The 19,837-nt window shown below is 49.4% G+C and overlaps 5 protein-coding genes across 5 annotated transcripts; 4 read left to right on the forward strand and 1 right to left on the reverse strand.

Annotated features, from left to right (window-relative positions):
• Positions 1–129: 129 nt before the first annotated feature.
• Positions 130–3,293, forward strand: bro1 (putative signal transduction protein BroA; the record flags this gene model as incomplete). The annotated part of the gene is made up of 3 exons (XM_061214848.1): positions 130–407; positions 461–2,045; positions 2,100–3,293. The coding sequence occupies 3 exons, from the start codon at positions 130–132 to the stop codon at positions 3,291–3,293; spliced, it is 3,057 nt and encodes a 1,018-aa protein (XP_061069279.1).
• A 1,060-nt stretch (positions 3,294–4,353) lies between these two features.
• N7525_009762 (uncharacterized protein) lies at positions 4,354–5,024 on the reverse strand (the record flags this gene model as incomplete). Its single annotated transcript, XM_002563818.1, has 2 exons — positions 4,354–4,752; positions 4,845–5,024. 2 exons carry the CDS (start codon positions 5,022–5,024, stop codon positions 4,354–4,356), a joined length of 579 nt encoding a protein of 192 aa, XP_002563864.1.
• A 9,488-nt stretch (positions 5,025–14,512) lies between these two features.
• N7525_009763 (C2H2-type zinc finger protein) lies at positions 14,513–15,748 on the forward strand (the record flags this gene model as incomplete). Its single annotated transcript, XM_002563820.1, has 1 exon — positions 14,513–15,748. One exon carries the CDS (start codon positions 14,513–14,515, stop codon positions 15,746–15,748), a length of 1,236 nt encoding a protein of 411 aa, XP_002563866.1.
• A 1,432-nt stretch (positions 15,749–17,180) lies between these two features.
• N7525_009764 (uncharacterized protein) lies at positions 17,181–18,251 on the forward strand (the record flags this gene model as incomplete). The annotated part of the gene is made up of 1 exon (XM_002563821.1): positions 17,181–18,251. The coding sequence occupies one exon, from the start codon at positions 17,181–17,183 to the stop codon at positions 18,249–18,251; it is 1,071 nt and encodes a 356-aa protein (XP_002563867.1).
• A 415-nt stretch (positions 18,252–18,666) lies between these two features.
• N7525_009765 (U6 snRNA-associated Sm-like protein LSm1) lies at positions 18,667–19,458 on the forward strand (the record flags this gene model as incomplete). Its single annotated transcript, XM_002563822.1, has 4 exons — positions 18,667–18,841; positions 18,924–18,992; positions 19,056–19,171; positions 19,285–19,458. 4 exons carry the CDS (start codon positions 18,667–18,669, stop codon positions 19,456–19,458), a joined length of 534 nt encoding a protein of 177 aa, XP_002563868.1.
• Positions 19,459–19,837: the final 379 nt, after the last annotated feature.

Raw genomic sequence — 19,837 nt, forward strand, 5'->3', positions numbered from 1 at the left:
CCCCACAGCCTCGACTCCGATGCCCTCAGACACGGAGCTTCTGACCATCCCTGCCCCACGCTCTTTTCCCTCTCGCGCAGCTTTCGAACTGTTGGATGGGAGCATATCGCTCCTGACAACCATCCGACAATGGCTCAGTCACCTATGCTCTCCTGTCCGTTGAAGCAGACCAACGAGATTGATTGGGTTCAGCCCCTCAAGGATCACATTCGAGGGCACTATAATGAGGACCCCGAGCAATACAGTCAAGAATGCGAGACTCTCAACCGGCTTCGCCAGGACATGAGGGGCGTAGGGAAAGACAGCGCTATCAGTCGTGATCTGTTGTACCGATACTACGCTCAACTGGAGCTGGTGGACCTTAGGTTCCCCGTCAATGACCGCGAAGTCAGGATCTCATTCACATGGTAGGGTATTTTCTTGTGTATGTTTCACTTATGCTTACAGATTTGTCCTCTAGGTACGATGCTTTCACTCATACGTCTGCCTCTCAATTCTCCATGGCCTTCGAAAAGGCATCCGTTTTATTTAACCTCTCCGCCATCCTGTCCTGCCATGCTGCCAATCAGAGCCGGGCCGGCGATACCGGCCTCAAGACCGCCTATCATTATTTCCAGGCATCTGCCGGAATGTTCAAATATCTTAATACGCACTTTGCAAATCCGCCATCAACTGACATGGACGGAAAAACCATCAACACACTGATAAATGTCACACTAGCTCAAGCCCAAGAGGTATTTTTTGAGAAACAAGTGGCAGATCAGAGAAAGCCTGCTCTCCTGGCCAAGCTAGCTGCAGAGGCAGCGTACCTCTACTCACAGGCTGCCGAGATAATGCAAAATTTCGTCGCCAAGAATGTGTTTGACAAGGTCTGGACGATTGTTGTACAAGCCAAGGCAGCGCATATGGGATCAGTAGCATCATATTATCAGGCGGTTACAGACAGTGAGAGTGAATCTCATGGAATTGCTATTGCTCGTTTACAGATGGCTGATAAACAGTCCGGCACTGCACTAAGCTGGGCGAAGGCATTCCCCTCGTCACCTCCAGCGAACACCAACTTGACGGCAGAGTCCGGGCCAAAACTCTTGGACCTCATCAAGCATAATCAAACAAATGTGCAAGCCTTACTTGGCACTATGGCCAAAGACAATGATTTCATCTACCACCAGCCAGTCCCCAACGAGGCTGGTCTTTCACCAGTTGCCAGGGTTACTGCTGCCAAGCCGCTGGAGTTCAGCGAATTGTACCAAGGACAAGATATTGAGGACATCACTGGGCCAGACATCTTCGATAAGCTAGAGCCTGAGGAGGTAACTAAGATCGTCAGTCTTTACTCCGAAGAAAAGGCGAAGTTGCTTCGAGCCGAGGATGAAAAAGCCGAGACTGCCAGCAGCGAAATGAGAGCTAGCTTGCCCGTCCTAGAACTTCCAGGCTCTCTCGATATCTTGAAGGGAGGCATGAACCGGGTGTCAGTAGACGAGGAGTTCTGTCGATGGTGTTCAGAACTTGCTGGCCACAATTCCTTCCACAGGGCACTCGACGAGCTGCAGACTCGCAAGCAAGAAGTGCTGTCCCAATTAGACCAGTGCTCAAAGCAGTTGGATCTGGAAGAGAGTGTGTGTGAGAAGATGCGATCAAAGTATGGAGCAGATTGGGGCCAGCAGCCCAGCTCCCGACTCAATACCACACTTCGGGGGGATGTCCGATCGTATCGAGATACTGTCAATGAGGCCAGCGCAAGTGATTCCCAGTTGTCTTCTACACTTCGACAGTATGAGAGCGATTTCGACGAGATGCGGTCTGCTGGCGAAACAGATGAGGCCGATGTTCTCTTCCAGCGAGCCTTGATCAAAATCCGTTCGAAGCAGAGCAAGAGCAAGGACGGTGTCACCAGTCCGGCGGAAGGTACTCTGCTAGATGATGTATATGATGAGGGGGGAGCCTCTGTTGCAGAGCAGATTGCAAAAGTGGAGGGCTTCTTAAAGAAACTGAATCTTGTGGACCAAGAGAGGTTCAAACTGCTCAATGACCTCAGATCTGCGGTGAGTATCGTTGTGTATCTGTCCACGACAACTTTCTGACTATCTGTGCTTTAGATCCACGATGAGAACACCAAACGTCTCCGGAAAGTCGTGCTCCTCAACCTAAAAAAGATTACTGGCCACGAACAGGACTTCTTCAAAGAGCAATTGGAAAAGTTCCTGCCGTATCAAAACAGGCTTTTGAAGGCGAATTACAATCAATCATATTTAGTGAAAGAACTCGACAAGATACACGATGACCTTCGTCAAGACAGAAGGTTTCAATCCGAGAAATCGAAGTACGAGTCTATAACAAAACAACGCAATTCCGTGCTAGCTCGATACAAGAAGGTCTACAAAGCATTCCATGGTCTCTCGTCGGGCATCAAGCAAGCACGAACTTTCTACAAGGACATGGGTGAAAATGTCGACAGCCTCCGCAAGAATGTCGAAACCTTCATCAACAACCGCCGGTCAGAAGGTGCGCAGCTTCTTAGTCAAATTGAGCGCGACAAGGGTATGGGCAAAAATGCAGACAGTATCCGCAGAAATGCCGAAGCCTTCAACAAAAACCGCGAGCAGTCCCGCGGTGTCTCAGGGCAAGAAGATCGCGAGCGAGAGAAGCTGCGGCAGCTTATGGAGCGCCTATCAACGGAACCCCAAAACCCATCAGCTTTACCCTCCACAGGGTCAGCAAAACCACCCTCGAAAGTCAAGTCACCACCCCCGCCCGTTCAGACGCCAGCGTATGGCACCACCGGTCCATCGCCAAAGCCATCACCCCGCTACCCGCCCACCATGCCAGGGGTGCCCCTTTCTCAGTCCCCAGCGCCCTATGGGCAATACATTGGAGGTGGTCCAGGAACTTACCAAACCCAGCATTTCCAGCAAGGCGCCGCAGCTCCCCTATCCGAGGGCTACAACCCCATGGCATATCCTTACCAGACCCCCGTGTCCCCACCCCCGAGTCAGCAATTCTTCTCCCAAACCCCTGCCCCGTACGGCGGCTACCCAAATTCCGGCACGCCGGCTCCTGGCGCTGGCCCTCAGCCCTCACACTATGTGGCTCCCCAGGGCTACATCCCGCCTCCGCCTCCGCCGCGCCCCCAAGAGACAAACTACCCTCCTACAGCAGGTGGTATATACCCTTCTGGTCCTGGTGGCTATGCACAGAGCAGACAGTATGGGCACCACAGGACCCCCTCACAGTCGCAGTCGCAGTCCGGTTCCTCCGCCGACCCATGGGCTGGTCTTAACGCCTGGAAATAAGCTTGATTGCCCAGTAACTGAGATATTGCTAATACTTGCTAATGGTGGGTGGAATCGGCTTGATTCGGTTGGACCTAGTTGGCAAAATTGACCATGGAGCCTGCATGTAGAAGGGAGACATATGTTGCTTTGAGGCTGCCCTTGATTGATTCCTTGGTATTTCGCGGGTTTTTTGTTACTTCGTCTGAACTGCTTCGTTTAGGTGATTTTGTCCTGCTCTCGCTTTCGGGTTGGATCCTTCTGTATTTTCTGCCCTCCGTGCTTACTGGAGAGGACATGCGTGCTTTCATGTAAATGAGAAATGAAAAAAATATACACTAGCAAGTAGCTCCTTCGTTCTCAATCTAACGTTTCTTCGACGCAATGCTCTGCATCTTCCCGATACTGAAATGACGCACGCTTGTAACCTACATAATTTCTACATATGTAGGTACACATAGACGTATATGGTTATCCTATGTGAGACTCGATTGTGATGAACCGTTTGAAGGTCCAATTGAGCAATTCTTGATTGACATATGGATATAGGTGTATAATGCGTGGTGCCCGAGAGGCAGGTCCAGTGCATACCTAGGTACCTAGGGAGTCCTCCATACACAGTCGACTATTCCGTACCAGAGTAATCTCATGTGATAGAGATGCAGAACGTTCCTGACCTGAAGAAGACACAGTAGAGCAGTGTAGCTGCGTGTTGCACAATTATACAATTATATGATATGCAAAGTATACATAGTAGAAGAGAGAGCCCGCAAGTAGCAAACCAAGAAAAATAAAACAACCAAGATCAACACACTGAACGCCAATGGGTATCTTAATATATCACAAGAGAACGAGCCACCGGATCCTTCGAAGCAAGGCAACACAGTAAACCACACACGGAGTGTATGTTCACCACACCGACCCGATCACGCCGTCAACCAGGACGGGCTAACACCAGAACGGCGAGGTACGGAGTAAAATAGCCCTATCTCCATCCCAAGCCTTGTATAAGTCTGTTTCCCCTGCTACCAAGGGAAAGAAAAGAGCAAGAGACTAGACCAGGACACACCCACTCCTCACCTTACGGCTGAAACCGCAACCGGAACTGCCTCCCTCTCCTATCCTCACGAACAGTATACAAAAACCGTGCAATGGTTTCCTGCTCTGAGAGACCAGCGCTGTTAAAGTGCTTCCGGACAACAAGCGCGAACTGGTCTTTGCTCACGCGGTCCTGGCCGACGGTGCGGCGCAGCGTTGAGTCGGAGAGGGAGTCCGAGGTGTTGGTTCGATGGGAGTGGGAGTGGTTCTGTGATGAGGAGGATTGGGCTCGGCGGGCGGCGAGGGAGGTTGGCGAGCGAAGGCCGATGCCTTGCGAGAGGATCAGGCGGGAGTAGTCGCTCGAAAAGGCGGAAGGCGTGGGGAGTTTGTGGACGTGGCGGTAGGAGTGTAGGATTTCGAGAGGAAGGTCTGTCCAGGGGAGCTATAGAAAGAAAAAGGGGGTTAGTTTATGGTCACTTGACTGTTTTGTGTGTGGCGTTGCGATTGATCAATCTCTTTCGGGATGAAACATACTCGGGGCTGTTCCTCAGCGTGCTGATTGTCCACGACAGGTGCGCTGGTAACTGAGGCTTTCTCTTTTGCAGCAGCTGGCCTGCGGGACTTGGTGGTCTTTTGGTATTCTCTCGTGCCACTCGAGGCTTCTGACCTCGAGTCATCCACGATAGCTGTGGTGCGCTGGCGCGGGGGTGCCATTGCGTCCCGGAGCTCGAAGCTGGAGGGATATCGGAACGGGGGTGCTGTTCAATGTCTAGAAGTCGGATTGAGTGGCTGCTAATGTGATCAAATCATACAGGGACTCGCTGTATAGAGTAGATTTGGTGGATGGTCCTCCTAGTCTGGACTTGAGACTTGAGATTCTCGTTTCCCCGGGCGGCCGGGTGTGGCAGAAACGTCATTCCTGCTTGGAGTTTAGTGCCTGAGGCGAACCTTGGAAAGCAGATAAACGGAGAGTATTTCCCAATTGGGTACTTCTGCCCGCAGGTGTGACAACAAAGCCTGCCTGAATTGCTGTTCTTAAGGCCCTAGAGGAAATTCCTATACGTTGATGTACTCACTTCTTCATGTTTGCGTTCATCTTACCATGCCACGGAGCCCCACAGCGGTTTGTCGCATCGTGCGCCTGTGGCTGGGATTATGGCAATAGCTGTGGTTCTCATGAGCCCTTTCCCTCTCGGTTTGGAAATTGCATGCAACCCTCTGTTGGTTCGACGGTGTAGACGAGTCCGATCGGATATAACGTCTACAATACGGCGGACAGGTCTGCTCTTTGTTGAATGAGACCTGTGTCAAGGGCACAGCAATGGGAGAGTCCGTGTTATTGTAGCGATAGGAGGTAACACATAGGCCAATGCATCACATGTGACAAGACTAATTCATATAGCTCCCAGGTGTGATGAATGGCTTTGGTGAGGTCATGTATACCGAGATTCAAACATGAGCTCTGCCCCTTCTGCTTGGGCTGGAGATGATACAGTACTCGTCATATTTAGTATACGATGCATCCCGGCTATCCATGGATACTTCCAAGCAGACTTGGAGCTTCAGTAAGGGCAAACGCCCGGCAACTCATGAGTTGTGCAGGGCGAAGCTTCAAGCTGCAACACACTTTACAAGTGAATTATGAGCGATCGCAAAGGCCTACGCCTACACGTACTTGGTACGGGGTGTAAGCTGGCAACAGTGGCTCCACCCTCTTAGTCGGTGTCCGGGGGAGGAGGCTGGCGGCCCTTCAAGCTTGTACCTCTAGTGCGTTGTAGAGGTCCTTCAGGCACCCCATCATCGCTGTGCGGTATATCCGTGTGTAGGGAGGGGTGCTCTGCATGAATGCGTCTCTATACTATTCGTAGAATTAGTCCTGCGCGAACAGAAGAAAAGGAGCTGTGGCTGTATTTGCATGAAGTACCATTTACCTTGACTTTGTTGCTATAGTGATCGCTCATAGTGCACCTTGTAAAGGTGATGAGGCTTGCCGAACCAGCTAGCTCGAGACGATAAATATTTAGGTCATGTATTATCTAGTCCCCTTCATAGCATCCGGGGATCGAGAAACGAAGCCTTTGGGACATGGCAGAACTAACAAGTCAAGAGTTGGTCATTACAGAAGAAATTTACCAGCCGGCGTGTCATAGACTCATGATACGTCCGTATCTCGATGGAATGAACCTCCGATGCCAAAGGTTGCCACTATCTTCTATCTCTGGTAACCTTTCAGGTCTCGTCGCGCATCTTCTATAAAAGGGAAATGATCGAAGTGGTTGGATAAAACCTTGCAAACATGCCTTTTTATAGAGGCCAAGAAGTAACTGATTATAGATGAAATCAGAACAACCCTAGAGAGTTTATGCGACTACGAAATCACTCTGCTGCTTTTCGTCCACATTAAAGCGAGCATCTGCAACTCGGGTCGACGTTGGTAGCAAGATTAAGAACTATTGTGCGTAGGCTTATTACGTTGTAATCAAGTGGACTTCTCCAATAGTTTGGGGACTACGGAGTACGAGGACTTCATATATATCGTTGGTTGAAAGCGGCTTGCTTTTGACGCCATCGAGTTTATTTTCAATAATTACTATCCACCTTTATAAGTCCTTGCTCCCCAATATTGTGACCTTCTTCCCCTAAAGAGGTAAAGAGAATCTGGACTATTTCTCGAGTGATCACACAACCAGATCCAGACAGCAAATTTTTATCAGATCTCCACAAATTGGCCATACAGACCTGACAACTCCACAGGGCCTCACCGCTACATGCGGAGTAGACTGGATATACAGGACCCCAGAGAAGAATCAGGATATGCCCCAAGAATTACCTAACCGCTATATCCGAGGAACATCCGTTATCCCGAGGCTCTTCCATTCATCCCGAGGCTTGCAACGGTACGGAGTACGGAGTACATAATAATAGAAGACAAGCATTCTCTGCAGCACTATTAGACGGGGAAGGCCCTAGGGGATTGCCTGCAAGGGTAGTACGTCCGCGGATCCCAGATCATCCCACGGCTCACCCCAGACTCCCAACTTCCGAGCCTCGGAGGAATTTCGGGGGTGGTCCGGCAGTCAGAAGTTTTTCTCTTAGAAAAAAAAAACAACAACCCCAATACATCATATACGGTATGAAATGATAATAATAGGTGCGGACAGTGTGGGGAGTACCAAGCCAATACAAGTTGCCCCTGGGAAAGAAAAAACCGGCCCGGCGACACGCAAAGAGATCAAGAACCCGACTCGGCACGGCAATGCCGATAGAATTTCGAAGTTGCGCAAATCGGGACGCTCCAGAGACGGGAACTGACACAGGGGGAGGGAAAAAAAGGAAATTCAGGGCTCACCGAACCCCTTTTTGAATTACCGATGCTCGACTCAGTGCTTGCTCCGTGAAAAAAAGAAATCTCTTTCCTTGAATTTGCCATCGAGTACTCCGTAGTACGTTATAGTGTCTAAAACCACGTACAAAGCAGATATCTCGGTCTATACTACGCTTCAGGCGAAAATGGATAGCCAAGACATGGCATACCTTCCTCTTCCTGACTCCGATAAAATAAAATAAACACCCCCTGATCAACGTGGAGTCCCGGTAGATTCCCATATCGGCACTAAGCCCCGCAACTAGGAAAAATGCCATAAGCTTGTGCGAGAACCTTGGAATGTCACGATGTCGTCCTCCGAGATTACCCGAGGGCTGCCTCTGTCCAGCCCTATGGGCTGATGTCGTGGTATGGTACCTGCAGCAGAATGGTCTAGGTTATGAGCTTCTGTCGTCATCTTTCGTGATAGTAATATACCATATACAACATCCTTAGGTAAGATGGTGCTTATGGACTGGGCAGGTCAATACAAAGACGTGTTAATACTCTCCTATCTGAGTCTCTTATCAATGTGGGCAACAAATCTGGAGAAAACACATGGCCCCCCTTCAATGACGCCATAGTCTCGCTACTCCCCAAGGTACTCCGTACCTACGATTATACAGAGGCATGCAACTGCACGGGGAAACCGAGGCAGCCACGCAAATATGGGCGCATTCCAGTCACTCTTATCAAACCTCCACATCCCGCATTTCAGGTTCAACCGAAGCCAACAATATAAACACATGATTTCCGCATGTGAACAAGGGGGAACATGTGAAACTCACAAGCTATCATGCCCGTGTAAGATCTAGGCCCCCCGCTTCATGGTACCCTAATGGGGAAAGACAGAGTCCGGAGCTCCCGTAGTTATGCTTTTGTACCGGTTTTTAATAGTGCAATCCATAGAGTAATAAATTGTATAATTCAATAATCCGATAAATACCAAGAAAATCCCTATACACGTGCTAGCGAGAGCGCAGCTGGTTCGGAGCGGATTCTTCCCGCGAGCGAAATCAGAATCCGCCTAGTTTGATCTCGGCGATTCGCCCGTTATGGTATGTGTTTGGGGCGAAATGGTTCAGCCACGGATGCCACTGTGTGATTGAAAGAGAGAACTTTAGTACTCTGTACCTTTTTCTGGTCTTTGTCTACCCCTGTTTCTCTACTCCGTAACTAGTGGGTTAATTGCTTACCCTGATTGGGAATTCGAAATCCAAACCAAAGCTAGGATCTACTTCATCTCGGACTAAGTGATCTACTGCATATGGTACCTGGTTATAGCGTGCTCCAAGACCTAAGTTACATAGAAACTGGGAGTGTGGATCTTGCGAGCAACAGGGGCACTGTGTTTCCAAAAGTTGATCCCGGCTTCCGCCAGTGGGTTGCATTATGGTAGTTAGGCAAATATGGGGTAAGAGAAATGACGATAAATCGCTCAGTGGAGTTGAAAAGCGAGAAAATTTTTGCCCCTCTACGTATGTCGGTGCCCGGGTGGGATTGAGGTGGAATGGGGGGGGAGTGTCGGGGGTTGCTTCACCGAGAACTAGACACGGTAACGGACTCTGTGCCCCGCCTCGACGTCTGCTTTCTCCTTTTCTTTTTTTTTTTTCCTTTTCCCTGTTGACGCTATCTATTCCCCAGAATATCACATGTTCTCCAGGAAATTAGAGCATAGATTGTAAGATAGGGTGTAATCTCCCGGACAAAGGCAAGAATTCCACCAATGGCCTGATCGCGGACTCCGGAATGACGGCCCCGCATATGGTGATATCAGTGTGAGGCCATTTGCGCCCCTAATTGGGCGCAGGGGTGATTTGTTCCAGAAGGTGTGGATCGCTGATCGCTCGCCTTGGCGGAATTGGGGGGCAATAAGGAAAGTGAGTGTCGATAAAAAGGAATCTAAAAGAATCCACGCCTTTCCAAGTTCGGAATGCTGAATCGGGAAATCCCCTTACGTAATCACATGCAAAACCCCCGAGCTGATTAGGGTTGCACTGCGAATTCTTCAAAGCATATATGTGTCTTTTTGGGAAACACAGTAGCCTACGTAAACTACCCCACGCTGTACAGAGTAACTGCACCCGAAAGGACACCCCGTCATTCCATGAAGTCTTGTGGAATGTTTCTCCAAGGCCAAGTCTACCCCGGATTCTCCCTTTTTGAGACTACTCCCCCGCATCGAGACCTGCCAAGCATAATCAAATGTCACCCTGAGACACAATGGAACATACTACATCCAACTGTACTCCATAGGTTATATACTGAAGCGTCCAAGACCACCTAGGTAAATTACATCTTTGTCTTGCTGACCGGTGGCGCCTCGCTCGGGAAGTTGGTTGGAAAGGGTTTCAGTCTCCAGGCAGCAAGACAAAAGACAGGACCCGGCGCCAGCAGGGCGATTGGAAACGGAGCGCGAAATATGAGCCGATCCCCTGTTGTTAGTTATCCTATCACTTTTTTTTCCCTTCTTGGCTTTCTATTAGGCGCTTTCAGCTTGGATATTCCTCGAGCTGAGACTTGAGCACGTCATGACTCACACCGTGTTGGAAGTAGGACAGCCAGTAGCAACTGCTCAGCAGAGTCCCATGTAGCAAGGGGGTGCGGCCTGAAAGGGACGGTCGCGTCCAGACTCAGACTCATACACTGCCTTGATTAATAGATTAATAGTCCAATCTCCGGGGATAGGGTGTGAATAATAAAGTAACATAAAAAGTATCCTCATCCTTGTCTCGCGAACCCCCGACACTATCTTGCGTGACGATCTGGGGTGTGCGGGGGTGTTGATAGCGAACGTTAGGTACTAGAAATAGATATCACTGGTCGCTGGCGACATCTTGACTAAGAAGATAGGTGGCTTCGAGGGCTGAATCCCAATTCTGAAAGAGCTCGGATAGAAAAGGGAATTCCCCACGGAGTACAACGAGGCTCCGGACTGATAACGGAGGGAGTCCGGGGGGATCTCCACGCTCCCAATCGAGCATTATTGCGTTCACTCTTTTCTTTTGACTTTTCTTTCCTATTTTACCCTTTTTCCCTTGCTTTTTCTGTTTCTGTTTCGCATTTCATCTCTTTGTCTTGGCCCTTTTTTTGTCCGTAGGACTCATTTTTGCTTTTTCCCCCCATCTAGGATCGACGTACCCGCCCTGTGCGCGGGTCTGCATGCCAGAATAATAGGATTGATCAGCATTGTCGGAAAGGGAAGTGGGAAGGAGAATGCTGAGAGTGACGAATCCCAATCCAATTTTCATGAGATGGGCGGTAAATTCAAGTCAACATGCTTGCAAGGCTATAAGTAGGTAGTCTCGTGTACTCCGTAGATTGTCAGCTTTCCCCAGATGGCGTGATGGATCGACCTTATGTGGAGGGGGGCGCATGACGACAGCGATATCGGAGGATCACATTCTAGGGGCGATCGCGATGATCAAGGCAGATTTGGCATGAAGATTGAGATGTCAGTTGTAGATCGCTTCCTGCGGGTGCGGTTTCGGGTTTTCTCCCCAAGGCGTATCGCTTGGGGATTGTGGGGTAGGAGTGAGATATGGAGTACGTACTCCGTACGGAGTACGTATCTGTGTTTTGGAGAGGGGTGGTCACCGGGTATATCGGCTTGATAGACTTGGTCGATCATTGAAAACAATTACAATGTTCACTGGGTTTTCTGGGGGCCGGGCCGGTTCAGAGGATGAGGTTCTCTGGCCATGATATTGTGATTCAGGACTGTCGGCAATCGGAACTACCGGTTTTGGCTTCCCCCACCTTTCGCTGTCTACGATGTAATCCGCATATATGTACTTCCAAGGTTCGAAAGGCAGTAGCTCGTAGGTTGGCGGATCTTTCAATTGTGAGGGTCTGGGCAAAAGTGAGTCGAGTTCCGGGAAGGAAATGTGCCGGAACTTTGAATCCGATATGTCTGTTGTTCTGTAAATATATTCCGATTTCCACTACAGAGTACATAAAGAGTAATAGATCTCAGTGAACTCGTCACCTGAAACACTAACAACTTGCATCCTGGTTTCATGATGCTCAGCAAATGTACGAAGTACTATGTACACGTCGCAAAAATCGGCAAAAGGCGGGTAATTGCTTATAGACTGGTACCTGCTTCTTGGAATAAAAAAATAAAAATAAAATAAAAATACAAAAAAGATCAAACTATCTCTTTCTGCAGATCGCCACTCCAAGTCCGGGCTTTCTCTACAATGGTGCCATATTCCCCGTGGAGAAAAATGGAGAACTCCAGGTTGCGGCAGTTACTCCGTACCACCGGGTATATTTGTGAGCTGATTTTATTCCTAAAAACCAGAAGAACAGGGATTCGTGCGATTTCTTCCAGATCCCCGTACAGCTCAAAAGTACGAACTCGGTAGTCGGGCCGGCATAAGGACCTGGGCCCTGATTACTCGTAATCTTTGGTCTTTGCTTTTTTTTGTCTGCTAAATGATCCTAATTTATTAATTTATCAAGGGGACTTTAGCCAATATTCACAGGAGAACTGTGGGGATCGGCTGAATTTGCTGTTCCGGGAGTAAAACTTCCGTTAGGATCTGCCACTAAAGGGACCTGCACGGGGTTAATGTATGTATATTGTACTCCGTATGGAGTACTCCCTTCTTAATATGTATATATCTATACTATGTATTATACCCCGTACTCCATATAACATATCACAATATACAATATACTACGGAGTATAAGGTAGAGGAGACCATATAGAACTATATTACGTTGTAATGTGATAATGGCGGAGTAATACTATGCCGGACTCAAAGATAACGTCTTATTATCCAAAGCGTAAACCGGACTCTCGGCGAGACGGCCTTGCCGAGTGGTATCTTTGCCCCGTCCCGTTTGTCCCGCACCTCGGCCCTTTGGTTGGCCTATTCCATGAAGCCGGAAGAACATCGGGCGAAAGTATGTAATCTGCTAGCGTATCAAGTAAAGAAGCGAGAACATGTGGCACAGATTGCTGATAGGAGAATAATGGATATACATGCATAAATTTTAATACATATTTAATATTGTCCTAGGAACCGGGGCCCCAGAACCCCCCGGTTATTACCCTGCGAGATTCAGCCGGCCAAGGAAAGGAAATCTACGCCCCCTGGTCACTTCCTACACTTGAACGTCTTGGCAGTCGGGGATACCGCTGTCTGCTTGCGCAAGGAATGCAGCTCAGTGCTCATTGTGCAGGGGCTGACACTGGCATCTCTGGTCCCTTTGTCGAGATACGCGGCTTTGCGGCTGCATGGCAGCTGCATCGGCGCTATCAATAATTGGATGATCCGCGCCTATCAGCGCTGTTCGCTCGCTTTATCGTTCCACAATAAATTAGGGGAGTCAGTTTAAAAAGGAATTCATCGTATCTTACCCCGAAATCCGGGGGATTGTCGGCGAACCTGAGTGGATGATTCCAAGGTTTGGTACGGAGTACTCCGTAGATTCGATACACATACCATATAGGGTTCGGGGGGATGATTCCTCCGGATGATGAAGCCGCAAAACAATTGGGGGTGATCCGAGTCATTTTCGTACCTACTTTGCACTGGGTGACCTGTTGATTTGTTGTGTTTTTCGCGTGACTAAATGATTACCCAAAAAATTTAACTCTTGGAGATTTCACCTCAGACGACATCATCGATGATCCTCGCTATCGTCACTCCGTGACAGGATCAGATGGTCCCCAGGATCTTCATTGTACATGGGTCTGGACTCCGGTCCGGCCTAGAATGATCGTAACCCCCAGACTTTGACCCTTTTGGAGGGTATCTCAGGGTTAAAAATGTACTGTAGGGAATACTCCGTACGTACAACATATAATTTTATAATCTGGAGTGCTGGAGACCCCAGTTCCTGCTCGTCATTGGCTCTCCGCATGCCATCATTTTTTATCATCCACTTTGTTTAGCTCGTCATCCCGAGATAGACTAAATCAGAAGCCAGTAGAAATCCCCAAATTCCCCATGTTCTGATAAGAAATTCTCCAGAGGCGCGATAACCGGATAGGGACACGCACCTCACGCCACACGGTTCTTCAGAAAAAATGTGAGTCCCCACATTTTTGCTTGATGCAGTTACGTAGTTCCTTGATGTCTTTTTGAACATTTTTCTTTTTTGTATATGCTACGGACTCTCGAGTACGTATTAGAGTGATTAATACCTTATATTTGGATATTTCATTAGTCAATTCTATCTGTATATTGCAACTATATGAGGTTGATCGACGTACATCCCCCCACTGAGTAAGGGTACATCCTTTTTTTATTTTTCTTCTTTTTTTCCTCTTTTTAATTTTCCAATATTTCCCCTTTTGGAATTTCCAATTTTTGAATTTTCGTTCAAATATTTCCCACTTTTCCTCTTTTGCCCCAAGTGTCCCCTTCTTCTCCCCACATTTGGCCTTCCAACCTTGAGAATCTCTTCGATTATTTTATTTTTCATTTTATTATTCAATTTTTAATTCAATTTTCAATTTTCACTTTTTTTTTTTTTTTTTTTTTCAGAATTTTCTTTTCTCCAAGTCCGATTCCGACACTGCCCCTTCTCCCCCGATTTCTCCCTTCCCCCTCCATTCCCTATATTATCTGTGACTCCCCAGATCGTCGTCTCCAGGTTCCTTTTCTTCCTTTCCCTCTTGCTTTGTTCCTCTCCACAATCTCTACTCGACTACTTGTTTGACCAAAGCTATCTGAATTGTCTGCGCATCACTCCGATCCCGATCGACCTCCCATCCCAATCCGGGTGTTTGATCGACCTTAGCTCGGGACCCCTGCGACAAAACCGTCCTCGGTCCTCCTTTCAGAACGTACCTTCATAAATCCGCGTCAGGGGAATTCACATGCCACCGCCGGCTTCTTCAGTGGGGTTCTCAAATCTACTTAATCCCCACGACAACTCGTCCGACTCGACACCCTCGACTCCAGGAGATTCTTCAATGGCTTCCTCTGTTAGCTTGTTACCGCCTCTCATGAAGGGTGCGCGCCCCGCGACCGAGGAGGTCCGCCAGGATCTGCCCCGGCCGTACAAGTGTCCTCTTTGCGACCGTGCTTTCCACCGTCTGGAGCACCAGACGAGGCACATCCGCACACACACTGGCGAGAAGCCACACGCCTGCCAGTTCCCCGGTTGTACGAAGCGCTTCAGTCGCTCAGACGAACTCACTCGCCACTCGCGCATCCACAACAACCCTAACTCGCGCCGCAGTAATAAGGCTCAGCACCTGGCAGCGGCCGCGGCCGCGGCAGGTCAGGACACTGGAATGGTTAATGCTGCCAACATGATGCCTCCTCCCAGCAAGCCCATCACTCGCTCTGCTCCAGTCTCGCAGGTCGGATCTCCAGATGTTTCGCCTCCTCACTCCTTCTCCAACTACGCCAACCACATGCGCTCAAATTTGGGTCCCTACTCTCGCACCACTGAACGCGCTTCCTCCGGAATGGATATCAACCTTTTGGCTACAGCTGCATCGCAAGTAGAGCGCGACGATCACATGGGCTTCCACGGCTCGCGAGGACACCAGATGTTTGGCTCCCGTCATCACGGCACTAGCCGTGGCCTCCCTTCGCTCTCCGCGTATGCGATTTCGCAGAACATGACCCGTTCGCACTCCAACGATGACGATGACGGCTATGGCCACCGTGTCAAGCGCTCGCGCCCTAACTCTCCTAACTCCACTGCTCCTTCTTCTCCTACTTTCTCTCACGATTCTCTGTCCCCTACCCCCGACCACACTCCCCTGGCTACCCCTGCACACTCACCCCGTCTGCGCCCTCTCGGTGCCAGCGAGTTGCATCTGCCTTCGATTCGCCACCTGTCCCTCCAGCACACTCCTGCCCTGGCGCCTATGGAGCCCCAACCAGAAGGCCCCAATTATTACAGCCCGAATCAGGGTCACATGGGCCCAACCATTTCCGATATCATGTCAAAACCAGACGGCACGCAGCGCAAGTTGCCAGTGCCCCAGATCCCCAAGGTTGCGGTGCAGGACATGCTCAACCCCGTGGCCGGCTTTTCCTCCATGAACTCATCAGCCAACAATTCCGTTGCTGGCGGTGACCTGGCAGAGCGGTTCTAACTTCTTTGCAACCTCTTTATGCCTTGAAAACTTATGTTATGCGCGCCACGAAACGATATAGACTTGTGCATTTTTACTCTGGCTTGCGGGCATCAACGGTGTCGGATTGGTTTTGATTTTTCTTTATCTCTGGCGCTTCCACCAAATAGACGGATTGGGATTCTTTTTTTATAACCTTTGGCTGTTCACTCCTCTCTGGAGACTTTTCCTTTTCAAGTTCAAAATTCCGTGTCGAAAGACCTGCTTCTACTTTTTTTATGTCATTCTCCTCTCCTGAGGCCTGTGGTCTCATTCACTTCTATCCCTGTTCCTTTACTTCTCTTCTCTTACTTAATTCCTCACACTGTGAGCAAAAAATGAAGAAATTTCACTCCTCACTTTCTACCTATATTGGAGATCTAGTCTGATTAGCATGTGATATCTCCCTGCAATCTGTATATTCGCCATGGTTTGGCAGTGTAGTTGAATCGTACACCATACATAGCCTACATGTACCTAGTATATATGTGTTTGAGATATCGAATCCGAAACAGTGTTCAACTCCTATTCCACATCTAAGAATAGGATCAACAAAATGATATGTATTCACATGTCAAATGGAAGTGCTTTGTCTTTGTCTAGAACACGCCTAGTGACCTAAATTCCCATTCTCAATGTGTACATATGTAAGTGATGTACTCTGTACTGACTAGGCCGTGGAAGCCCCTAGACGAGTCTATTTCATATGTTTCACTATACAAACGGAGATAGGTACATACACCGATGTATCGATGTCGTTTTAATTACTAAAGTCGAGACTACGAACATGTCTTTTAATATACAACTCTTCATATATCCACAGACAAATAAATACTATCTCCGAGTATAATTAGAGTAAAACTGCAACGAAAACCTGCAGATAACCGTGCCTGTGCATTGTATCCCAGACCTTGCATACATATGTACTCAACAAAGAGAACGTAAAAGAAAACATACATAATTCTACCTAGGTAGTTACCAGGGTATAATATAATATAATATAATCGATCTAAATCCCTTATAACCCAACTAGCCCCAAATGCCCCGCCCTAAGATTTAGAGGGAAAATTCCAAAAGTCCTTAAGCACCCCCCACTTCAGCCCATTCAGAGATGGCATAGCCTTACCTACATCGTATGCGCAGAAAACGGCTCATGGATGTCATGCATGCTGACAAAAGTGCAGATCTGAAGGTGTCCTGTTGATCTGATATCGGATCTGCTGGTATGTATTTCCCGCTGTATCCCGTTCCCCTCATCCGTATTACTTCCCTCTGCCTTCCCTCCTGTCCTATACCTATACCTCTACCAGGTGCTATTACTATTGCTATGTAAGCCCCGGTAACCCGACTCTGACGCGATCCAGCCGTATCCATCCCGCGCAATAGACATCCCCCATCTTTTGCATCGCGGAGCATGTCGGAGCGCAAGCCCAAAAGCCCCGATGACAACCGGGGTGATTTCGATCGGCCTCTGGTTTCACGCTCGAATAGAGACCGCCATAGAGATGGAGACCATCGCCGATCGTCTTCCGCCCGCAGTGTCAGTATCAGCGTGAGTTCGACCGCCAGCAACAGCACGGCTTCAAGTAGGACCCCCGCCGTGTCGCAAAAGCAGCCCAACAAGAAAAAACAACCGGGCGTCGTTGTCACCATGTCGTCTTCGCCCGCCATGCCGGACTTGTCTAGCGCATCGCCGTCGCCGTCAATATCATCAGCTGATACCAGGCCCGGGACCGGCGTGGAATCCATACATGGAGATAGCAGCACAGATGGAATCTACGTTCTCAGTGACATGACACCGTTAATCACAACCGACAGCGCTCCAGAGCCCGATTTATCGCGCGCCTCGCTCTCGTCCTGGGACACCACCGCAGCAGCCTCTATATCATCCGCGACACCATCAATACCCGTATCCCTAACAGCCAGCATAGAACAGCGCACATACGCATGCCTCTTCCACATGCTGGACTGCTACGAGTCCTTCGACGACGGCGCAGAATGGCGCACTCACGTCTTCAGCCACTTTCGCTCGCACCCGACGCCGCCCTCAGCGCGGTGTCCGCTGTGTCCGAATACAAAGTTTGTCGATGGCATCTCGGACCCTGTGTCGTCGCCTGTTTTCGAGGATGGCGAGTCGATCCGCTCTATCGACGACGCTGTTCGAGCCCCGCTGAGAGACGTCCCCTCTGCATGGGATCGTATGCTCGACCATGTCGCTGCGGACCACTACTGTCTTGGCCAGACGCTTGCTGGGAGTCGGCCGGATTTTGAGCTTATGAGGTATCTCTATGGGGTGCGGATTATCACGGATGCGCAGTTTAAGGCTATGCAGTTGCCGCCCGCACCGTCGAGTCCGGCTTATCATCGCTCACAGGATGGTGTTAGGGCTAGTATTGGTTCTGCTGATGAGCCATACTGTGCACCGTATAGTAAAAGGCGGGAAGAGAGGATGAGGGGGCAGCAGAGGGGTGTCGGGGTTTTGTAGATATAGACGCTTTCTGTTGGCTTCTGGTCCGAGGTTTTGGTTTTTTCTTTTTCCCCCTTCTTTTTGGATATTCCCCCTTTCGCTTCTGTATAGCATGTACTTTCTTGAGGCCTTTAGAACTAAAAGTATATTTGTTTCCTGCATGGAGTATCTGTGTTTCTTCCGAGAGAAGAAGATCAAAAACCAAAATGTATAGATCCCGAACAAACAGGACAAACTCACCGCCCTTGATGACGGCCTTTGCGACCTCGATCCTCCATCGCGATGATCCAAAGAAACAGAATGAGAACCTCCACATCAAATTCCTGAATCTCTCTGCATCTGCGTCCTCTAAGCCGCTATCCCCTACCTACCCCTCCCCACCGCTTTCCGAATTTCTCCTCCCCGCCAATCCAACAACATCAGACACCGCACGATGGAGCGCCTATCTCTAAACGAAAGCCCTGCCCCGGCCCCTCGAACCCCGCAGCAAAATCAACAATTCTCCCAGAATGCTCTCGGCCCAGCAGGCCCCCAGCCAACAGGCGGCCCACCGCAATTACCCCCGCAGATGTTCACGACCGCCGCACAGCTGCTCGATCTAACAGATAGTATGTCTACGCAGACGCGGTCAAAGCGACCCATAGCAGAAAGAGAGGGAGGCAGAGAAGAATATGTCTAACGCAATTCCAGAGAAACTCGTCCTCATCCTCCGCGACGGCCGCAAACTCATCGGCGTCCTCCGAAGCTGGGATCAGTTCGGTACGCCAGTCGCACTCAACCCCCGTCTCTCTCGCCATTTTATCTGACATTCGATTCTCGCAGCAAACCTTGTTTTCCAGGATACCGTAGAGCGCGTCTATGCCGGACAACTGTACGCCGATGTCCCGCGCGGGATCTTCATCGTTCGCGGAGAGAATGTGCTCCTGCTAGGCGAAGTGGTATGATCAATTCCCTAACTCTCAATTCCCTGCTGCAAGGTTATGGGAATTGCGCTGTTCAAGATGCAAGGTATTCTAGCAGAGGATTTCGCTAACGCATTCTCAATTGATAGGACCTCGACCGCGAAGACGATATCCCGCCCACGCTGACTAGAGCTCCGTTCGAAGAAGTCTTCGAGCTGAAGAAGAAGGAGGACGCGAAGCGGAAAACGGGCGATAAGAAGCGCTACGATGAGCTCCAGGCGCTCGGTTTCGAGCCTGAACACAGTGGGGAGATTCTGTTCTAATTATTATCATTGCCTACTTGCTGTGCCTAGGTGTGGTTGGTCTGTTGGGGTTAGTGCGTGCTAGACCAGACTCTGGTCTGTTGACTTATCGCTTGCCTTATTTCCCGGGTCTGGTATTTGATATTTGATACCTACATTGAAGACTGAGTGTTGAAAATGAACGAAGGGGCGACAGAACAAACCGGTCGATAACCTCCCGATGAGCGATGGTGTCGGTTTCTGCGCCGTGGTGGATTGTGATTATTTGGAATTGCATCGGCAATGGAGTTTTGGCTGGATTCGGATGCTCGGCGGAGCAGTAGGCTACTACTATCTGCTGTATACTGCGAGGAAGCTGTCGACGCTATGGCTTTGATGGATGTGATGATCGTCTGGTCTT

The sequence above is a fragment of the Penicillium rubens genome, assembly GCF_028828025.1.
Source record: "Penicillium rubens strain IBT 27055 chromosome Unknown utg000003l_segment0_segment0, whole genome shotgun sequence".
NCBI classification, from domain to species: Eukaryota; Fungi; Ascomycota; class Eurotiomycetes; order Eurotiales; family Aspergillaceae; genus Penicillium; species Penicillium rubens.